At 35.0% G+C, this 17,259-nt stretch overlaps 1 protein-coding gene across 1 annotated transcript in view; it reads right to left on the bottom strand.

Moving 5' to 3' along the window:
* The window catches only part of LOC149422747 (netrin-1-like), a 446,444-nt gene that overhangs the window by 43,854 nt on the left and 385,331 nt on the right, over positions 1 to 17,259 (bottom strand). Inside the window, exons 3-4 of the mRNA XM_089633494.1 lie at positions 4,900 to 5,049; positions 232 to 294 (exon numbers count right to left, since the gene is read on the bottom strand). Of these exons, the coding sequence (XP_089489620.1) occupies positions 232 to 294; positions 4,900 to 5,049 (213 nt within the window). The remainder of the gene's footprint in view (positions 1 to 231; positions 295 to 4,899; positions 5,050 to 17,259) is intronic.

The raw sequence follows: 17,259 nt of genomic DNA, 5'->3' as shown, positions 1-17,259 counted from the left end.
GGTCTAATGAATAAGGAATTCAAATGAAAGACATTCTGCCATATAATAAAACACGTGGAACGAATAAATCGTATTTAATTATTGTCTTTACCTATTTAAACGTTTGTGAATTTGTTATATCAGTCGCAGAATCTGTACCCGCGGGACTTGACAGGGGGTTGTTAGTTAGTTGTGGAGGAATAAAGCAGTGAAGTGGTTGTAGTGAATGATGAATGGGGTGCACTTACTTACCGCGGGCAGGCGGCGCCTCTACAGCCTCCATGGCCTGCACAGCCTGAATCACTTTTGGGATCTCTGCAAATAAACAAAACAGAAAAAGGTTAGGGGTTGTTTTTTTAAATAACATACATACATATAAACAACAAATCAATACAAAAATTAAATAGAAATCATCCACATCCTCGACTATTAGAATAAGCACGTGTGAGTTATAATATTAGATGAACTATGAGTGTGAGTTATAATATTAGATTAAGTGTGAGTGTGAGTTATAATATTAGATTAAACACGTGTTAGTTATAATATTAGATTAATCAAGTGTGAATTATAAAGTACTAATATATATAGCTATACAAAATAAGAGCTTTCAGTTTTCATTTTCATGAAAATTCTATTTTATGGAATAATTTACAACAGGTTTTTGGGTGATTTATTTATGGTACTTCATTAATTACATTACAATAAAATAGGTAGAAACAGACAACATAGAGACTAGAAGAAATACTAAAATAGATCGATCTAATCGATACTATAGGTGATGAGGACTGAAAACATTGAATTTATTCTTATACAATGCTTTATACTAACATCGTGTACAAACTTTGCCATAGAAATTAATTAAAAATTGTATTGCGTCTTAATTAATTTATAATCATTCATAATAGTGGAACAGTGATGGAATAGTGGTAAAAAGAAAATGCCAAGTTGAGTGGAAACTTATTCTAGGTAACACCTGCAATATACTTAGCCAAATCGATTTAAAAACCTTATTTCGACTCACCTGCGCCTGTAAAATTATATCAAATGTATAACCCATTGCCATATTAGTTCGGATGGGCAGAATAGGTACTAACTTTTATTTTAGTAATTTAATCTTCGAGGTGAATTGGGTTGACACATAAATGGAAGAAGAGCTTTACCCGTATAATGATATTGTAATTGAATATTCTACTTTTTTTTCCTTTTTCCTTACCATTTTACGAAACTGAAGATCCATTAAGAAACGAGAAAAGAAATAGAAGACTTCGGGGATTTACCCGCCACAGTCGCAAGATTTCTCAGGATAATAGGAGAGTAATGAAATGTCATCCTGTGACATCCGGAATGTCAAATTACGAGGACTTCCGGTTCATTTGTCGTGTTACTTCCTGCTGGAGGCTTTAGTACTCGGCAGGAAATGGCACGAAATAGAACAATAAAAGGAATCGGACAAATTGATTTTTACAAATGCAGCGGAATGAACTGAAGTGGAACTTTTACTGTGATCTTCAATTGAATGTGCTCTCAAGCAAACCTGCACGTTAAAGCAGTTAACTGGTTCTCTGATGTAGTTTTCAATTCAAAATATGTGAAATAACACCAGAAATCAATAAAATATTTACTTATTTACTATCATAGAATCATAATGAAATACGTTCTGGGAATACTCAATTTTAGGGCGGGAGAAAAACAAACAAATTGGTTAAGAAGTAAAATAACAGGCACTTACATATATTATATTAACTAATTACATACATTTTATGGTTAAAACGAAGTGCTCTAACAAAGCTAATAAAATGTGAAAAAGCCAAATATCAATTATTGTTTTGTCAATATACAAAGAAAACACATTAACGTTATTATTGAATTTATGGCACAGTACGATTGAAATCAAGTTACAAACTCCTTAGAGAAAATGTTTTGCAAAATAATAAAGTAAAACGCCACGTTCAAATATTATATTATCATAATGAAATTCAAACGCTAACCGACATACGAAATATTAAAACCATTAAAGAAAGCACAAAACGTTTTTCAGAATAATGTCGAGCATTAAACCCGAATGGACTTGTATATGATGAAGTAGGACTTGGTATGGAAATGGGGTTTTCGGGCAATTAGGAGGAAAATACTGGAAAACTCAAAGCCCAAAAATTTTCTACTGGCAACCTAATTTTCGTTTTGCATTTTTTATTTCTTTGACTTACTCAATCTGAACGTTTAGGGCGGGTTCAAAGGGTCCAAATTAGGAAACAAATGATTTGACAAACGACAAGGAAATATAATAAATGGAAGAGCATTTATCACTCATAAAATAGCATAATATAACATCTTGAAAGTGGTTCTCGGCTAAGTTTTGCTGCCCCTAATGACTGATATAAATCGTTCTGGCGGCAAAAGCGTGTTTATGATGGAATTTACATTTCAAATGTGTACACGTTCAATTACTTGTTTGCGGTAAGTCTACAAATATATATTTTTATTTCTGTCATTCATAAACTTACTCACAAGTAACTACTGTTTTTGGAAAATTATTATAGTAAGATGAACAAATTGAACAGTTTTTTCAATACTTGAAAGAGAACTTGAGTGATTGAAATTTTTAAATCGTTTAGAAACTTGTCACATAAATAATTATGAAAATTTTTAAGTCCTCTCATTTTTACCGAAATATGTAATATTTATAATAATATTTATAACGAATAAAAGAACAAGTTTCGTGATTATAAATTTTTGTCATTCTGGGCCTCAAATTAAAACTTCAAAATTAAATAAGACGGCGATATACGATGTCAAGCATGGGCGCCCGCCGTGGGGGGGGGGGGCAAGGGGGGGCACTTGCCCCCCCCGTAGATCGATTGAAAATAGTCAAATAATGTTACTTTTGTTAATTATTAATTAAAAAATTGTTGCCATAGTATGCCCTTCATTACTACAGTGTCCTGTCCGTTGGTTCACCATACAAATACGCTACAGTAAATTAAAACTACATTTCATTTCATTTAAAAATTCATTTCTCGTATCTACAAGGAATTCAAATCTATTTGAAGGTGTGCATTTATTATATATTCAGTGTCTTTTTTACTACCGTAGAATTCCTTTATTTCAAAAAAATTCTTTAAATATCATCGTTTAGCTAATTGGGAAATTTTCCAACCCTTTCCACCCCCTTCTCAGTTATTAACACAAACTCCTCCATTGTTAATCCTTTCCATTATTTGTTTCCAGGGAGAGTTTTAATTATGCGAAGGAATTCAACGAAGGATCGGTGATAAATTAACTGCCGAGTTTTGAAAAAATAATTTAATTTTAATTTAAAAAAAGTAATGGAGGAGAAATAGAAAAATACGCAACGTTTGTCTTCTCTGATTCTCGGTAATTAATCAGAGTTAAGAAGTGACACTATCTTGGCCGCTGTCGGGAAGATTTGGGTGGAAAGAAAACAACGAGATAAAATGCATCGTTTGGTAGAAATGCTTTCACATTTAGAGCCATCATTAACTGGCTTAATTTAAAGATGACGCCTTATGAGTTATTACTACCTATTGAGTTAGAATTATGTAATTTTTGAAAAAGCTTGTTGGGAGAATTGAAACCTCTGAAGCCAGCCTTTGAAATAAACATAATTGCTTAGAAAGAGGAGATAAAGTCAACAGAGTTAGACGGTTGAAAATCTGGTTTAAGATCTGGTTTCAGGCGTTGGTAGCAGTATTCAAAGTTACCTTGTAGATCCGGTGGCAAATATAATTTCAGTTCTGGTGTGGTTGTAGGTTTTGTATGTCTTCCAGTTGCACTTGTTCATCAACTGCTACGTTGTTAATCGTCTTCCTTAAAGTCAGTTAATCACTTCTACTGCGACGCTCATTTGATTGAGTAGACTTCATGTCATCTGGCAATCGTGATACATTCATGTTCAGCCCATCGCAGTATTTTGACCCTCCAGAAACTTTTGGTTGGTTTCGTCGTTGAATGCGCAATTAGGTCATTCCAGCGAAGATCGGCTAATTTGGTTTTCTAACACAAGTCTCAAAACAGTTTTATAAATAAGCAGGGTATGTAAGAGTGTGAGTGAAGCTATAAGTGTGTGCAAAGACAGAGCTGTTTGATAGTCCATTTGCTCTGCCTACTCTGATAGGTAGTTAGTAAATAAGCATGATGAGTTTTCTTAGAGAAAGTTGATTGGTTGCAGAAGTTACCTAAACTCTAGTAGTAACGTATTTCATGTTCGGTTGATGTGCATTCTCGTTAAATTAATGAAGGTAAATGAATACAAGACTCCTGGTTACAGGTGTTTGATTAGTTTTGAGTGCCAACAAAAATTTACTTGCTATCTGACCTAGACTTGAATTGAGACATTGAATGTAGGTCTGAAATAGTTTCTGGAGGTTTAGTTTATTTAGTTTAGTTTATTTTATAGTAAAATGTGTTACGAAGAAGAATAAATAGTAGTAACGTTGTAGGCGCGGTGCTTGCAGGGGCACTGTCCGCTGGTCTGGTTGCACGTGTGGTTGCAGCTCGTGTTTATTCTGGTAACATTAGGGTACGTAATACGTAAGGGCTACTCACTGACACACGGCGCGATATGGGATCTGCTCTGTTGGTAGCCGCGAGCACACCTGTTGCAGGTGAGACCCGTAACACCGTCCTTGCAAGGGCACTGTCCGCCGGTCTGGTTGCACGTGTGGTTGCAGCTCGTGTTTATTCTGGTAACATTAGGGTACGTAATACGTAAGGGCTACTCACTGACACACGGCGCGATATGGGATCTGCTCTGTTGGTAGCCGCGAGCACACCTGTTGCAGGTGAGACCCGTAACACCGTCCTTGCAAGGGCACTGTCCGCCGGTCTGGTTGCACGTGTGGTTGCAGCTCGTGTTTATTCTGGTAACATTAGGGTACGTAATACGTAAGGGCTACTCACTGACACACGGCGCGATATGGGATCTGCTCTGTTGGTAGCCGCGAGCACACCTGTTGCAGGTGAGACCCGTAACACCGTCCTTGCAAGGGCACTGTCCGCTGGTCTGGTTGCAGGTTTTCCCGGAGGCCCCCACCGGGTGGCAATCACACGCTGAAACAAAAACAATATCTTTAGTACTGGAATTTAAATATTAAACTAACACATCAGGTTTCAGAGGCAGTAAATTATTCGTAGGTAGTATCGAATGGTACAATATTTTTTTACGCTTTCTATGATTTAAAATGGGTATTTAAGCAATTATGTTGAACTACAACACTTCACAACTAAAGTTGAACACAATTGTACTACATTCACGAATAAAAACATGAATTCAGTGTTTTATTAAATATTAGATTTCTACATTTATTTCTTTCACATATATTTAGTTAAATCGCTTGTTAAAATTTATACTCCAAGAGAGAATGTTTAAATGTACAATAAATTTGTGGGTCGGACAGTGAAGTCGGTAAAGTCTGAATTTTTTATTGACAACTGAAGATTGTGTAAATGCTTAATACTAAACACTAAATACCGATATACGAACAGGCATTAAATAACACCATAACATATAAAAAAAATTAATGTCATCAGCGATTTTTTGTTTTAATTAATTCCCTTTTTATTTATATTTTTTTCCATTCTACACACATGTACAAACTGAAAAATGTTGATTTCCAGAAAACGAATAAATAAGTAACGTGGCAGCCAAACACACATCACAAAAATAAACATAATCGTGCCTTGGTAAACATAAAAATATATTTTGGTTAAAAGCAGTCACTTTGTGGTTTGACATATTATTAAATAAAAATAAAACACTTTTTTTATTTGGAACCCTGAAGATGCTTGTCCCAAGCGAAACCGGTCAGTCTTAATCAAATCTACAATAATTAGTGTTTTATTTTTATTAATTAACATAAAACAAACAAACGAAAGCTGTATTTTTCCGTCGCAATCTGCACATAACAAGTGTGAAAATGCAACCGAGCATCCGACGAGCTTCCGGCATCTGTGTTTCCTCTTTCGCACATCCGGGCCTCTTCAAGACCCGCATTAATAAATCCCTTCCCACAGCATCTACCTTAATCCACCTCACAGCGCTGTCCAATCCGGCGGTGATAGTTCCCCTGTCCGTCCTGTCTGTAAGTGTAGTAGTGCAGGCAGGGGCGCTCTTATGAGGTGTATCAAACGAAATCGCAAAACTAAAACCATGTTGCGAGTGATTTAGGTTTTATTAATAGGAAACTCACAAGGACCTTGAGCAATGGAGTTTTTCCATAGTCATCGATTAAAATAATATTTCACTATTCTGAATTATAGACATTCACCTGCCGACCAGTGAAATGCTCGCTCACAGTGTCACCAACCATGTTCATGTACAAGTATTTATGTCGATGACTAGTCAGAACCAGTCGCCAGTTGCTGGACCATTCATAAAGACGTACAAAGCGAGGATTCGCGGAGATGTTTACAATAAGTTGCCACCACATTATGGGATATTTTCCTCGTCTTCGTGTGGAGGAGGCATTTGGATTTTTTGCTTTGTTTTTATTCTGGATTTCTCGAAAGCCGTTTCGCTGGGATTTGCGAGCGATAATTCGTATCCAATGACGTGGCTGACATTTTGTTGTTTTATTGTGGCGAGAATTAATTCATTTAATTTTCTTATTTTTAAATATTTTTTTTCAATAAGATTGTCGTAAATATCGAAATTGTTCGTTCGAGAAAAAAAAATCACATTGAATTGAATTAAGCTCCGCGAACTTATAAAGAGTGATTAAAATATCTGCAAGGGCAGGCAGAGAAGATAAAATGCCACACAACTCTGTCTTGGCACATACTCATTCTTCATTTATCACACCGTCTCCAAGACGCTTTACTGTTGTAACGACTCTTGACATAGGGTTACTGAAGTATTGGATTCCCTTGACCATGCCACTTCTATTTCCACTGACTAGCACTTAATATATTCTCCATTCATCCATTCTTCACCGGTTTTACATTTTATTCGGATCTACATATTCACACACTCGGTTTATAACTAATTCGCCTGAGGGATTTCATTTCTGCTGTATTCGGTTACATCCTGAGTGTATTTCCCCTATTTGCGGAGGAATAAAATGTCTGAGAATATTAAAGAACATAGTGTTTTTCTTCCGAGACTGTTCGGTGATCTTCCAACAAGTGGTATTTTTAAATTGGCTATTTTAGACTATATTTATCGACTGCGATATTTTATAAATACTTCAAGAAACATACCAAAAGCTCTTTTTTTCGGATTAAACTAAATGTTGCGTCGTAAATAACTCTTCCGCTGCCAGCGAAAAGGAGGAAAATTTTAAAATTAATAAAGAAATCAAAAGTTTGCGCACGTTTTTGCTGTTTACTTTAAACTTAAAAAGAAAAACAAGACAACATTTTGAAACGACAAGTAATTTAATGAACAGCCATCAAGAGTATTTTTTTACGCCGAGAGCTAATCAAATCCTTTTCGTAATTAAAATACAAGAAAATAAATCTGTGCTGCGGATTAGATGCTACATTTAGTAACAGTAACGACAAGATTTTGTTAATTACCCATCGTGCTTCATTCTTTTATCACGATCGAATTTGGAGATAATTTCCTGACTGACAGTGGAGCACCTTGACATCTCGAAATACACAAATTCCTGCCTAACGAATACGTACGTAATATATACGCCGTATTAATGTCTGAGATTTATTTATAGAGTGAATACCATTAATAAACCTACATGCATTACTTTAGGTATTACAATCCACTCAAGATGCACATTAGTTTTGTTTAAGAAATCCACTTATAAATAAGGTTTCGGCAGAACATTTTTAATAATAATAATGTAATAACTTGTGTAGCACCCTTTCGGGAAAAATCGCCCCCAGGGCACTGATACAATCGACACAAAATTAACAATAAACTTTTCAGACAAACATCATGGAGGTAAGATGTTTACTAGTTGAAAATATCAATTATTGAAATTGTGGAATTAAACCGGAAAACTTCCCACTAAAAATTACATTCGTAGACCGTTACGCAACATTACTCATCCGCTTTAGAAATTTAGATACTTTCATCACTACAATACAAACGAAAATACACAAAAATAGTAGCTATTTAATTAACACTGAAATAATACGATCACAGACCAGATATAATTCCCCATTTAATCTGGGCTCTTGTTAACTGACCAACGATTAAACCTCAGTGACAACTCAATTACCGACACTGCCCACTACCTGTCACGACTTCTGTTGGCCTTATCCAATTATACGACGGGGGCGTAAGTACCCGGTGCCAAGTACCTACCGCAGAGGTTCCAACAGGTACTTGTTCATTACACGCATAGGTACAAAAGTACCAGTCATTTATACATAGGTACAAACGGGCATACATACTTTACTCGATATTAAATTCGTGACAAATGTCAAGCTGGTTGTATAATATGTCTATACACCGCAAATCTAGAACTATACGGTAACATATACATAAATTATGGACATTAACTTACTACATCTAAATAGTGAATAAACATTTGTATTTCCATTTTCAATACAAACAAACGATACACTTTGACATTATTAAACATAACAATTACAAAACTCACAATAAAAATTATTGCGTTTCGAAATTCACAATATTAAAAGCAACAAACAAAATCAAATATCTAGGAGTAATCATTGATAAAAATCTGAAATGAAAGGACCAAGTTGTAAAAAAAAATAGAAAATGAATAATATACATATTTCAGTCGATAAAACTAACCTTCTCCCAATTGGAGTTGTACAGAGAATAATGATTAAAATAATTAAAAAAAAACTCATCGACTACCCAACAAAGCGCTTATTCGAAGAATGTCATGTACCTTAATTTAAAAATCTGTACATTAAAAATTCAATAATTCAAATCATAAAATAAAAACATTTTATAACTGAAACTCGAACTTGACTTAAATAAAGTTTTCAATGCCCAAAATTATTATACTTACTAATGAAGAGCTTTCTTTAATCGATTACCGGAAGAAAGTAATGACAAAATCCAAACATTGAACACTATGTAAAAACATTTTAAAGACAAACTTATCAAAAAAAAACTCTTTCCAAATGAATTTCTCTTAAAAATAAACCACATCACCCATTTTCTGTGTAAATTATTTTACTTATCTACTTTAACCACTTACACTTATATTACTTCGACCAAACACATAATGTATCTATTTTTACTTTCTCTCTTTAATGTACTTACTACAACACGTAATACCTAACATATTATTAATTTATCGAAGAAAGCCAACACTTTGTGGCTTGACATTATACAAAATGAAACAAACACTTAGTTTTAAACCACTTTATTTTGAGATATATTCGTCGACCGGTTTCGATTGGACTCAATCTTCTTCAGGACAATAAAATATCGAAAATTCGATAATTTAAAAAATCGAAACCGGTCGACGAATATAACTCGAAATAAAGTGGTTTAAAACTAAGTGTTTGTTTCATTTTGTATATTATTAATTGCTTATAAATAACTACAATAATGTAGTGTGCACTCCTCTTCCAAACACAAGCTAACGCTTATATGGAAGAGTAGTATTCAAATGTCTTAATATTTAAAAACGCAGTATAAATACGATTAAAAAATAGCGGTCCGTGCATTTGAGTTTGCGTCGGAATTTTATTGTTAACTATCGAGTTGAAGTAAACAGGTAAGTTTTATTTTATTTGGTTTTACGCCCAGCCGGGCTTTTACATTGCATTCTTATATTGCAATAAATAATTGTTTGACTTCGATAACGATTAGAATTTCGCACCGAAAAAAACTTATTTTCCAAATCATGTATTTTTGTTAATTGTATCGTAATTATGTTTCATTTATCCACTGGTTTTAAGATATTCGTAATTTTGCTAAACGTTTTCAAAATGGGACCACGGAAATTGGGCTGTTGTCGACATGTTAACAAAAATGACACATCTTTGGGCCGTGTGAATAATAATAAACTCATTAAAATACCGACGTACGTTTTTTTCTATACAGATAAGCTGTCGTGGAAATGTCATACGACATCCCTACTCAATACAGTACAAGTTGACGAAGAAATACATCTTGAAGATTGTGAATTGTGACTCGTATTAATTCTACAATAATAGTACCTGTGCTGTTATCAGTCACTATTTATTGACAAGTGTGAGAAATAATTTCGCAATAAGTTAAATAATATTAATTATTTTATTTTATTTATTTACTACAAATTTAATATCAAAGTAGCTAATTCGGATTAAATCGGCAAATCGATAATTAAATTTTCTCAACTTGGTTAGTAACAGTATAGACTATAGAGTATAGACAGTATCCCCCTCGCTCTGGTGAATTAAACTTTTTTTTGAAATGAAACGATAGGTACATGAAATTAGGTCATTTCGAAGTGCCTCGCTAAATTTCTCGGCGGGAGGGGGTGAGGGGGTAAGCAATCATGTTTGGTATGCACATACATTTTTTGAATTAGAATTTATTTGCATATTTTCAGTTTTGTCAACAATAGTGTACGTGTAAAAAAAGACGGACAAAGTAAATCATCCAGATGATATTTTGAAGGCCGAGTTCTCAACGCCGATCCGAAACTTGTATTACATTTTAATTCCTGGCAACCCCGCGTGGGTGATCACAATGTTTTCTCACGCAGATCAAGTGTTGCCACATCGGGAGATCCGCTTGACACTCGACGGCGACTAGTGCTGGAAAATGTGTTTCTTATTAGGCACTGGAGATATCAGAGAGGAAGGTAAACACTCGCAAACACAATGAGCAATAGGGCTGGCGGAGTGTTTGGACATATCCATAAGGAGGGTCCAAGTAAACATATCTTGGAGTGCGGATACTAGGTTGACAGTTGGAACAGTAAGCTTTAAGATTGAATATTATCATAGCCGATGATACTTCTTTGTCAGGCACAATCAACTGACCGCTTGATGATGATGATGATGATGATAGCCTTCGCGCATTCCACCTCTAAAACAAAGCTCGGTAATTATTTACCTACGACTACCGTTTGAGAAAATATTCCGTACATGTTAGGTTAGGTTGGATTAGGTAGAATTAAATCACAAACCAGTCTATACAAACCTAGCGTAGCCCACAAACTACTTGAAAACTGGGATATAACTCTAAAGGGGACGCGAGCAGGCGTTATTAAAGGGGCAATTTTTTGTAGTAGTAAAAACGGTAGTCGTAGGTAAATATTTACTCAAAGCTCTTATCATTTCGGCAGCACGTTCGTCCATGGAACATTTGTTAAAATATATTCATGCTTTAAACGTAATGTTTTTTTGCTTATTTGATTTTTGATCGTTACCGTTATTTTATTTTTTTATTATGGTAACTGTGTGCCCGAAGAAAGTTTTAAAAAATAATTGAAATTAAGATAGTGACAGTTCTTTAAACAAATTGTATAATGCCTTATTTGAAATTTAACTAATAAGTAGGTGGGTATTTAAGTTCCTACACAAATCTTACTTTGAGAGGAAATTTTGGTTCTGATTTATGTAAGAGAAAAATAGAAACATATTTTTCAGACGCGAGGTCTACTATTCTTGAACCACTAAATTGTCAAAATATGTTAGTTTAATTTCCCTGAAATACGTAGGTGTTAGTGTATAATGCCTCGTGGCTAACTGTCAGTTCTAGCTAGGAGCGTTTCGTCCAATTATTAACTACGTAGTTATTTGACAGCTGCCGGCTTTCTACAAATATCAGATATAATATGTAATTGATGTAGATTTTAGAATCGTATTCATCATCTCGTTGGTCATCGATCATCTCTTATAGTTTCCGTTTCCTACTATTAAACGCGTTGCGCAGCCTCATCGGCCGCGTGGAACCAATGAATCGTGGGGCGATGGTTTAATCTTCACTATTGAACAGAAAAGTCGTCAGTCAATTTGTGCAGGTCTTTTCTCACTGAAGTTTAGCTAGCTGTGGAATGTTGTGAGACTAAATGGAGGGGAGTGGAAGAGGAAAGTTAAGAAGTACCTGGCTCTTCAGATTTGGTCATCAAAAACAGCTATTTCCATTTTAAGCCACTGTTCTAGCCTGAATTGTGGTATTTTACCGGCTGATACTGAGATTATAGCACTCCAGATACCACTAATGGGTGTATCTGAGTAGGCGCGTGTTATTAATTTGCGCAGGCACCTACGGTTGATTCCAAGCACACACAGGCCTGGCCTGTGACACTAATTAAAAATTATAGTAGTTCACGCAATGTAAAAATACTAATCTAGAGTACCAAAAACTTTCTAACGTCGAGAAAGTCGATCATGTGAACTCACAATAAATAATATTTTAAGACCGGAGAGATTAATTCATAACCGATTGATAACAACTTAGTTAAGAATTTCTCAATGCGTTACCTCGTCGGTTAGTTCTTGTGGTAACGGACATACTCCCTCGCGTGGGCTCATTTTATGTATCGATCGTGTAATGTAAATAAACTGTCCGATGTCGGAAATGCATTAACACCTAATTAAATAATGTAAATTATGGAATAACAACTTTGCTTATATGTATAGAAAATTGAATCTTCACAGGCACATTTCATTTCTTCGTACCTACGTTTAATGCATAGTTTTCGTGAGTTCAATATTGTTGTCACAGTTCATTTTTTTAATGATACACACTAAAAAGTGTTTAATTTTTAATTTTCTATTACCTGTTGGTTACAATTGATAATTATATTTGGCATTTTAGGTACAGCATCTGGCCATTAGTAAGGTCTCAAACCAATAGTAGTTTCACCACAATACAAATGTTTATTGTAAGTGCTAAGTAAAGTACTGTATTACCGATAGAACTGCGAGGTAGGTACATTTATTTTTTTGTATAAATGATTACTTTAAGAAAATTTCCATTGTTCCATTACATTTAAAAAAACACCAAAAGGGTTAGATCTCCTTCAGAACGACACTCAGTTGGTGTCGGTATAACTCTAAAAGACTCTTTCAGGATAGTAAAGTAATAAGTAAACGTGAATAAAACAATACGATCCGATATTACAAAAAAAAATTATTGCAACATGAGAGTAGTCCAGAATGTTTTTTATTGCAATATGAGAGAAGCCCAAAATGTTTTGTATTGAAACACGAGAGTAGCCCAGAATGTTTTGTATTGCAACATGAGAGTAGCCCAGAATGTTTTGTATTGCAACATGAGAGTAGCCCAGTATGTTTTGTATTGAAAAATGAGAGTAGCCCAGAATGTTTCGTATTGAAACCTGAGAATAGCCCAGAAAATCTGCACCTGCAGAGAGAAAAACTAAAAGCACAAAAAGGATCACCTGAGAAAATTTATGTATTTTAAACTTAAGTCAATGCCCGAGTATGATTATTTTGGCTCTATAATATGCCCCTGAAGATTTGTAATTTATCAGCCAGGAGGATGTTTCAGTGATTCTCGTAATAATAATAAAACGGCGTCTTAAATCTTTTCCTTTTTTGTCATACATCTCAACTGCCACCAGCTAAAGAAATTTTGGCAACCTCATTTTGGGGAATATGATGAAGTTGAAAAAGTTAAGTAAAGTAGAGATGTGAAAGTGGAAATGCGAAGATATCTTGCTTTTTCTTAGATGTGGTTACTAAACATCTTAACATTGTAATTAAAAGCATTATGACTACCATAATACGGGAATGAGCCTAGTATGGTGGTTGTAAAGAACACAAAAAATTGAAATCATTTAAATTTTATGAATAAAGAAACACTAAAAAAAACATGGTCACAGCCAATCAACTTTTGATTCACATTGGTAGTTTAGTCCAGGGCGATGCCATAAGTATTTGTAAAACATTCACTCATCCATAATATAATAATCATCCATAGCATAATGTCCGCTGAAAGACGTTGAATTGAGATTATCAAGATGGATCAAGCATTCGTGACTAATAAAAACAAAGCAATAAAGTAAATCTTTTAAATGCAGTAATGTGCATACTGTGTGCAAGAGGCATATATTCCCGCTACTTTGCACTTTGTTTTCAATTTATTAGATTGTTTTTGAAAATGATTTCAGCCCATTGAACAGAGTAGAGAGTATCTACCACATATTCATGTCAAATTTAACGTTATCCATAAATTTATTCTGATATTTATATGTTGCACACCCATTTAATACAAGTTCACATTTCGTATTTAAGTTGACACTAAAATAGTATATTTGCGTGACAACGTATCAGAATACAAAAAAGGTGTTTACAAGAATTATGAATGTAAAGTTACATATTTTAGTAAGGTTATCATAATCAGAAAAAGAAAGTTCCACAAGAATCCTCCACAAATTTTTAACGGTATTCATAGTTTGTGAAAATACCTATTATTATTACTAATCAAGACGAAAGTAATAGGAAAATAATTCTAAAAACCTTGGGAATGCAAAAGTTGCTTAGCAAAAAAATCGATTTATATTTCTTTCCTCAATTTCACCATATTTCCCAATAGTGAGGTTATAATTATGTTATATATTATAGGTTTTTCTTTTGGCATTTCGAATACAGAATGATTATAAATACGAGTTATTCCGTATGCGTCTATTGAGAAGAGCTGAGAGGCACTAATATAATACGATATTCGCGTGTTAATGGACGGTGTAATTTAGTGTCCACACTCGCTTGTCTGTCCAATTTATTTATAGCTGAATTTGTTAACGTCTAAATTTACAAGTTATTTCTGTGTAACAAACGGTACACGAATATTCGGGCTGATTTACGCAAAGGGCGGAACGTCAAGCAAGGCCAATTGCTTCTAATTAATCACACGTTGTAATTTTGAATTTTTAGGATATTATAATCATAAGACAGTTTCCAGTGTGGTTTTAGGAAATTAAAACTTTTTATTTTCCTAGTACTGTAATCAGCTAAAACGCGAAGCTAATGATTTACTTTTGTCAAGGCTTTCCTTGAGGTAGACAGAAACGCGGTCTTCGGCAAACATCGTCAAAACGTACTGGCCCTCGATTGTCGACGAAGTCATTCCACTCGAATAACGAGTGAGTTGTTCCGAGTGGAATGTCTTTTGACACGTATGCACTTTCGACGAGACTCAAGAATAAGAGAGTCGACCAATGTAAGTACTTTCGACGGCGATTGCGAGCGGCCTGGATTGGAGAATCGATACCCTGAAGCCCAAATACTGTGGGATATCGTCGATTCGGTCGTACGCTTTTTGTGGATCTATAGAGGCACATAAAAGTTTCTGGTTTTTACCAGAAACTTCTTAGTGAGCACTGAGCAGATCTCAATACGCAATTAGAAGATCTGGTCCATGCACCCCCTTCTACTCATAAAAACACCTTGCTGGTCCACACTTGCAGTTACGTGTTCCACAGTAAATTCGCATAGTATATATGCTTTTGGCGTGAGAAATGTATGAATATTAGTGCAAAATTTCCTATTTCTATTTCCTAATTTCATACGCAATGAGAGGATCTGGTCCATGCTACATGTATAAATATTCGTGTGAAATTTCCGGGTCTATCATGAAAAAGTGTGGGTATACTTATGCTAAACACAAAAGTGCCATCTTGTTAGTGCGGAATCATGCTGACAAAGGATTCAGAGCGTAAGCAAAAAAAGAATCGTGGACAACATTAATCCGCATGCAGTACAGTTGCTGTGCGTAGGTTGTAGGTACATATATGATTCACAAAAATCGGTGAAATTAATATGAATGTGGATAACTTCAAATCAGAGTAAACATTGCAAGAAGCCCACTCCATCAGTTCCTAGAGGGAACATCGACGCTGCACGATGCGATACCAGATGCTATTAAATGGCTAAAAAATCTCGGCATTCCTAATTCTTACGTAGTCAGCAGCCATCATAAACTCTCCCACTGTACGAAGAAGATTACTAGAGGTGGACCATTTCGGATCGTAAAACCATCATACAACATCTCTCCTAGTTTCGTACCCCTGCACAGAAATGGCGAAACAGTTATCAGTCATCAGTAAGTTTATTAAAAATGATGGCCTTTCTGATATAAGCTATTTTTATCTCAGAGTTAACAATCTGTCCCAACGAGTTCGTGTTATTAAAGTAAGATTAATGCATCTCCGGTCGCGGGTATTCCCCTAAGAAACATTAACACTTTATTTCATAGATGGCGTTAAGATACAGAACACATCATCCCACACTCTCAAATACGCAATATAAGCTGGTAACTAAACTTGTTACTTGTAATGTACCTCCTGCTAGAGTCTAACTGCTCCGGACCGGAGGAATGCGGGATAAGCAATATCTCTGTAACTCGGCCCTTGGGAGGGATGGCCAACATTTCAAATCGATTCTTTTTAAAATTGTTTCTGTTTTATTTTAACGAGGTTGCCTCATATTTTAATGAAAATTTTTTAATTACTTAAAGAGTTAATAACGACAGAAAAATCACTTTTCCGATATCTCAAAAACTGACGAAGTTATAAGCATTCAATTTGAGATCGGGAACATCACGTGTCACAATTCACAATTCGAATGTCAGTAACGGATACTACTGCGCCAGTCATTTTATGAATCGTGACGTAACACGCTCGTTGGACGGTCGGCGAGATTATCAACATTTTGATGGATTATATTTTCAGTAATGTTCGGTATTTTTCAAAATTCCGATAAGTTCTGTATTCTTATTTATTGAAATGATACTTTTTTGTAAATGATAAGAAATTCTGTTGCAGGAGACAACTTCATTCTGAAAAAACATTCTTCTTGAAAAATACAAATATACTGGAAAAAACAGATGTAGAAGCAATCCCGTATTATGGTGTTCAATTTTATCTTTAAATTGTGATGCCTACCACTGATGTCGGAAACCAGGGGGAACTGTTGCAACCCTAATAATTGAGAATTTATATTGCAGAGAGAGTCGCGAAGGGGAGTTGGAAAACTCCAACAGGAGGCCCCGAGGAAAGAACTTCCAGAGGGGCCTATGCCATATTTGGGGATGCTGTTTGGAGGGTCCCTTTAAGAATCTGGTATATCTAGAAGTGACGTTTGAATCCATCCATTCCACTGCGAGTGCGGTGTGCGTTGGGATGGGAGAATATATATTTTCAATTCTAACCACTAGAGTGACTTAGTAGTGTCTAGAGCCATTTCATGTAGAAGTTCATATTCTTAATGTAGGGAGGTTTCTTGTGAACACTGAATAAAACAAATTGAAAGTTGTAAAGTAGCTAATGTGAAGCCAACGCATCGTACAGGTTAGTCATAATGATAATCGTTATCGTAGTCGAGATCGAATCGTTGCAACAATAAATTGAACCATTC

The sequence above is a fragment of the Hesperophylax consimilis genome, chromosome 7 (genome assembly GCF_061612785.1).
Source record: "Hesperophylax consimilis isolate HC1 chromosome 7, BYU_Hcon_1.0, whole genome shotgun sequence".
NCBI lineage: Eukaryota > Metazoa > Arthropoda > Insecta > Trichoptera > Limnephilidae > Hesperophylax > Hesperophylax consimilis.
Note: the sequence above shows the minus strand (reverse complement) of the source record. Positions and strands in the feature narration are given on the sequence as shown.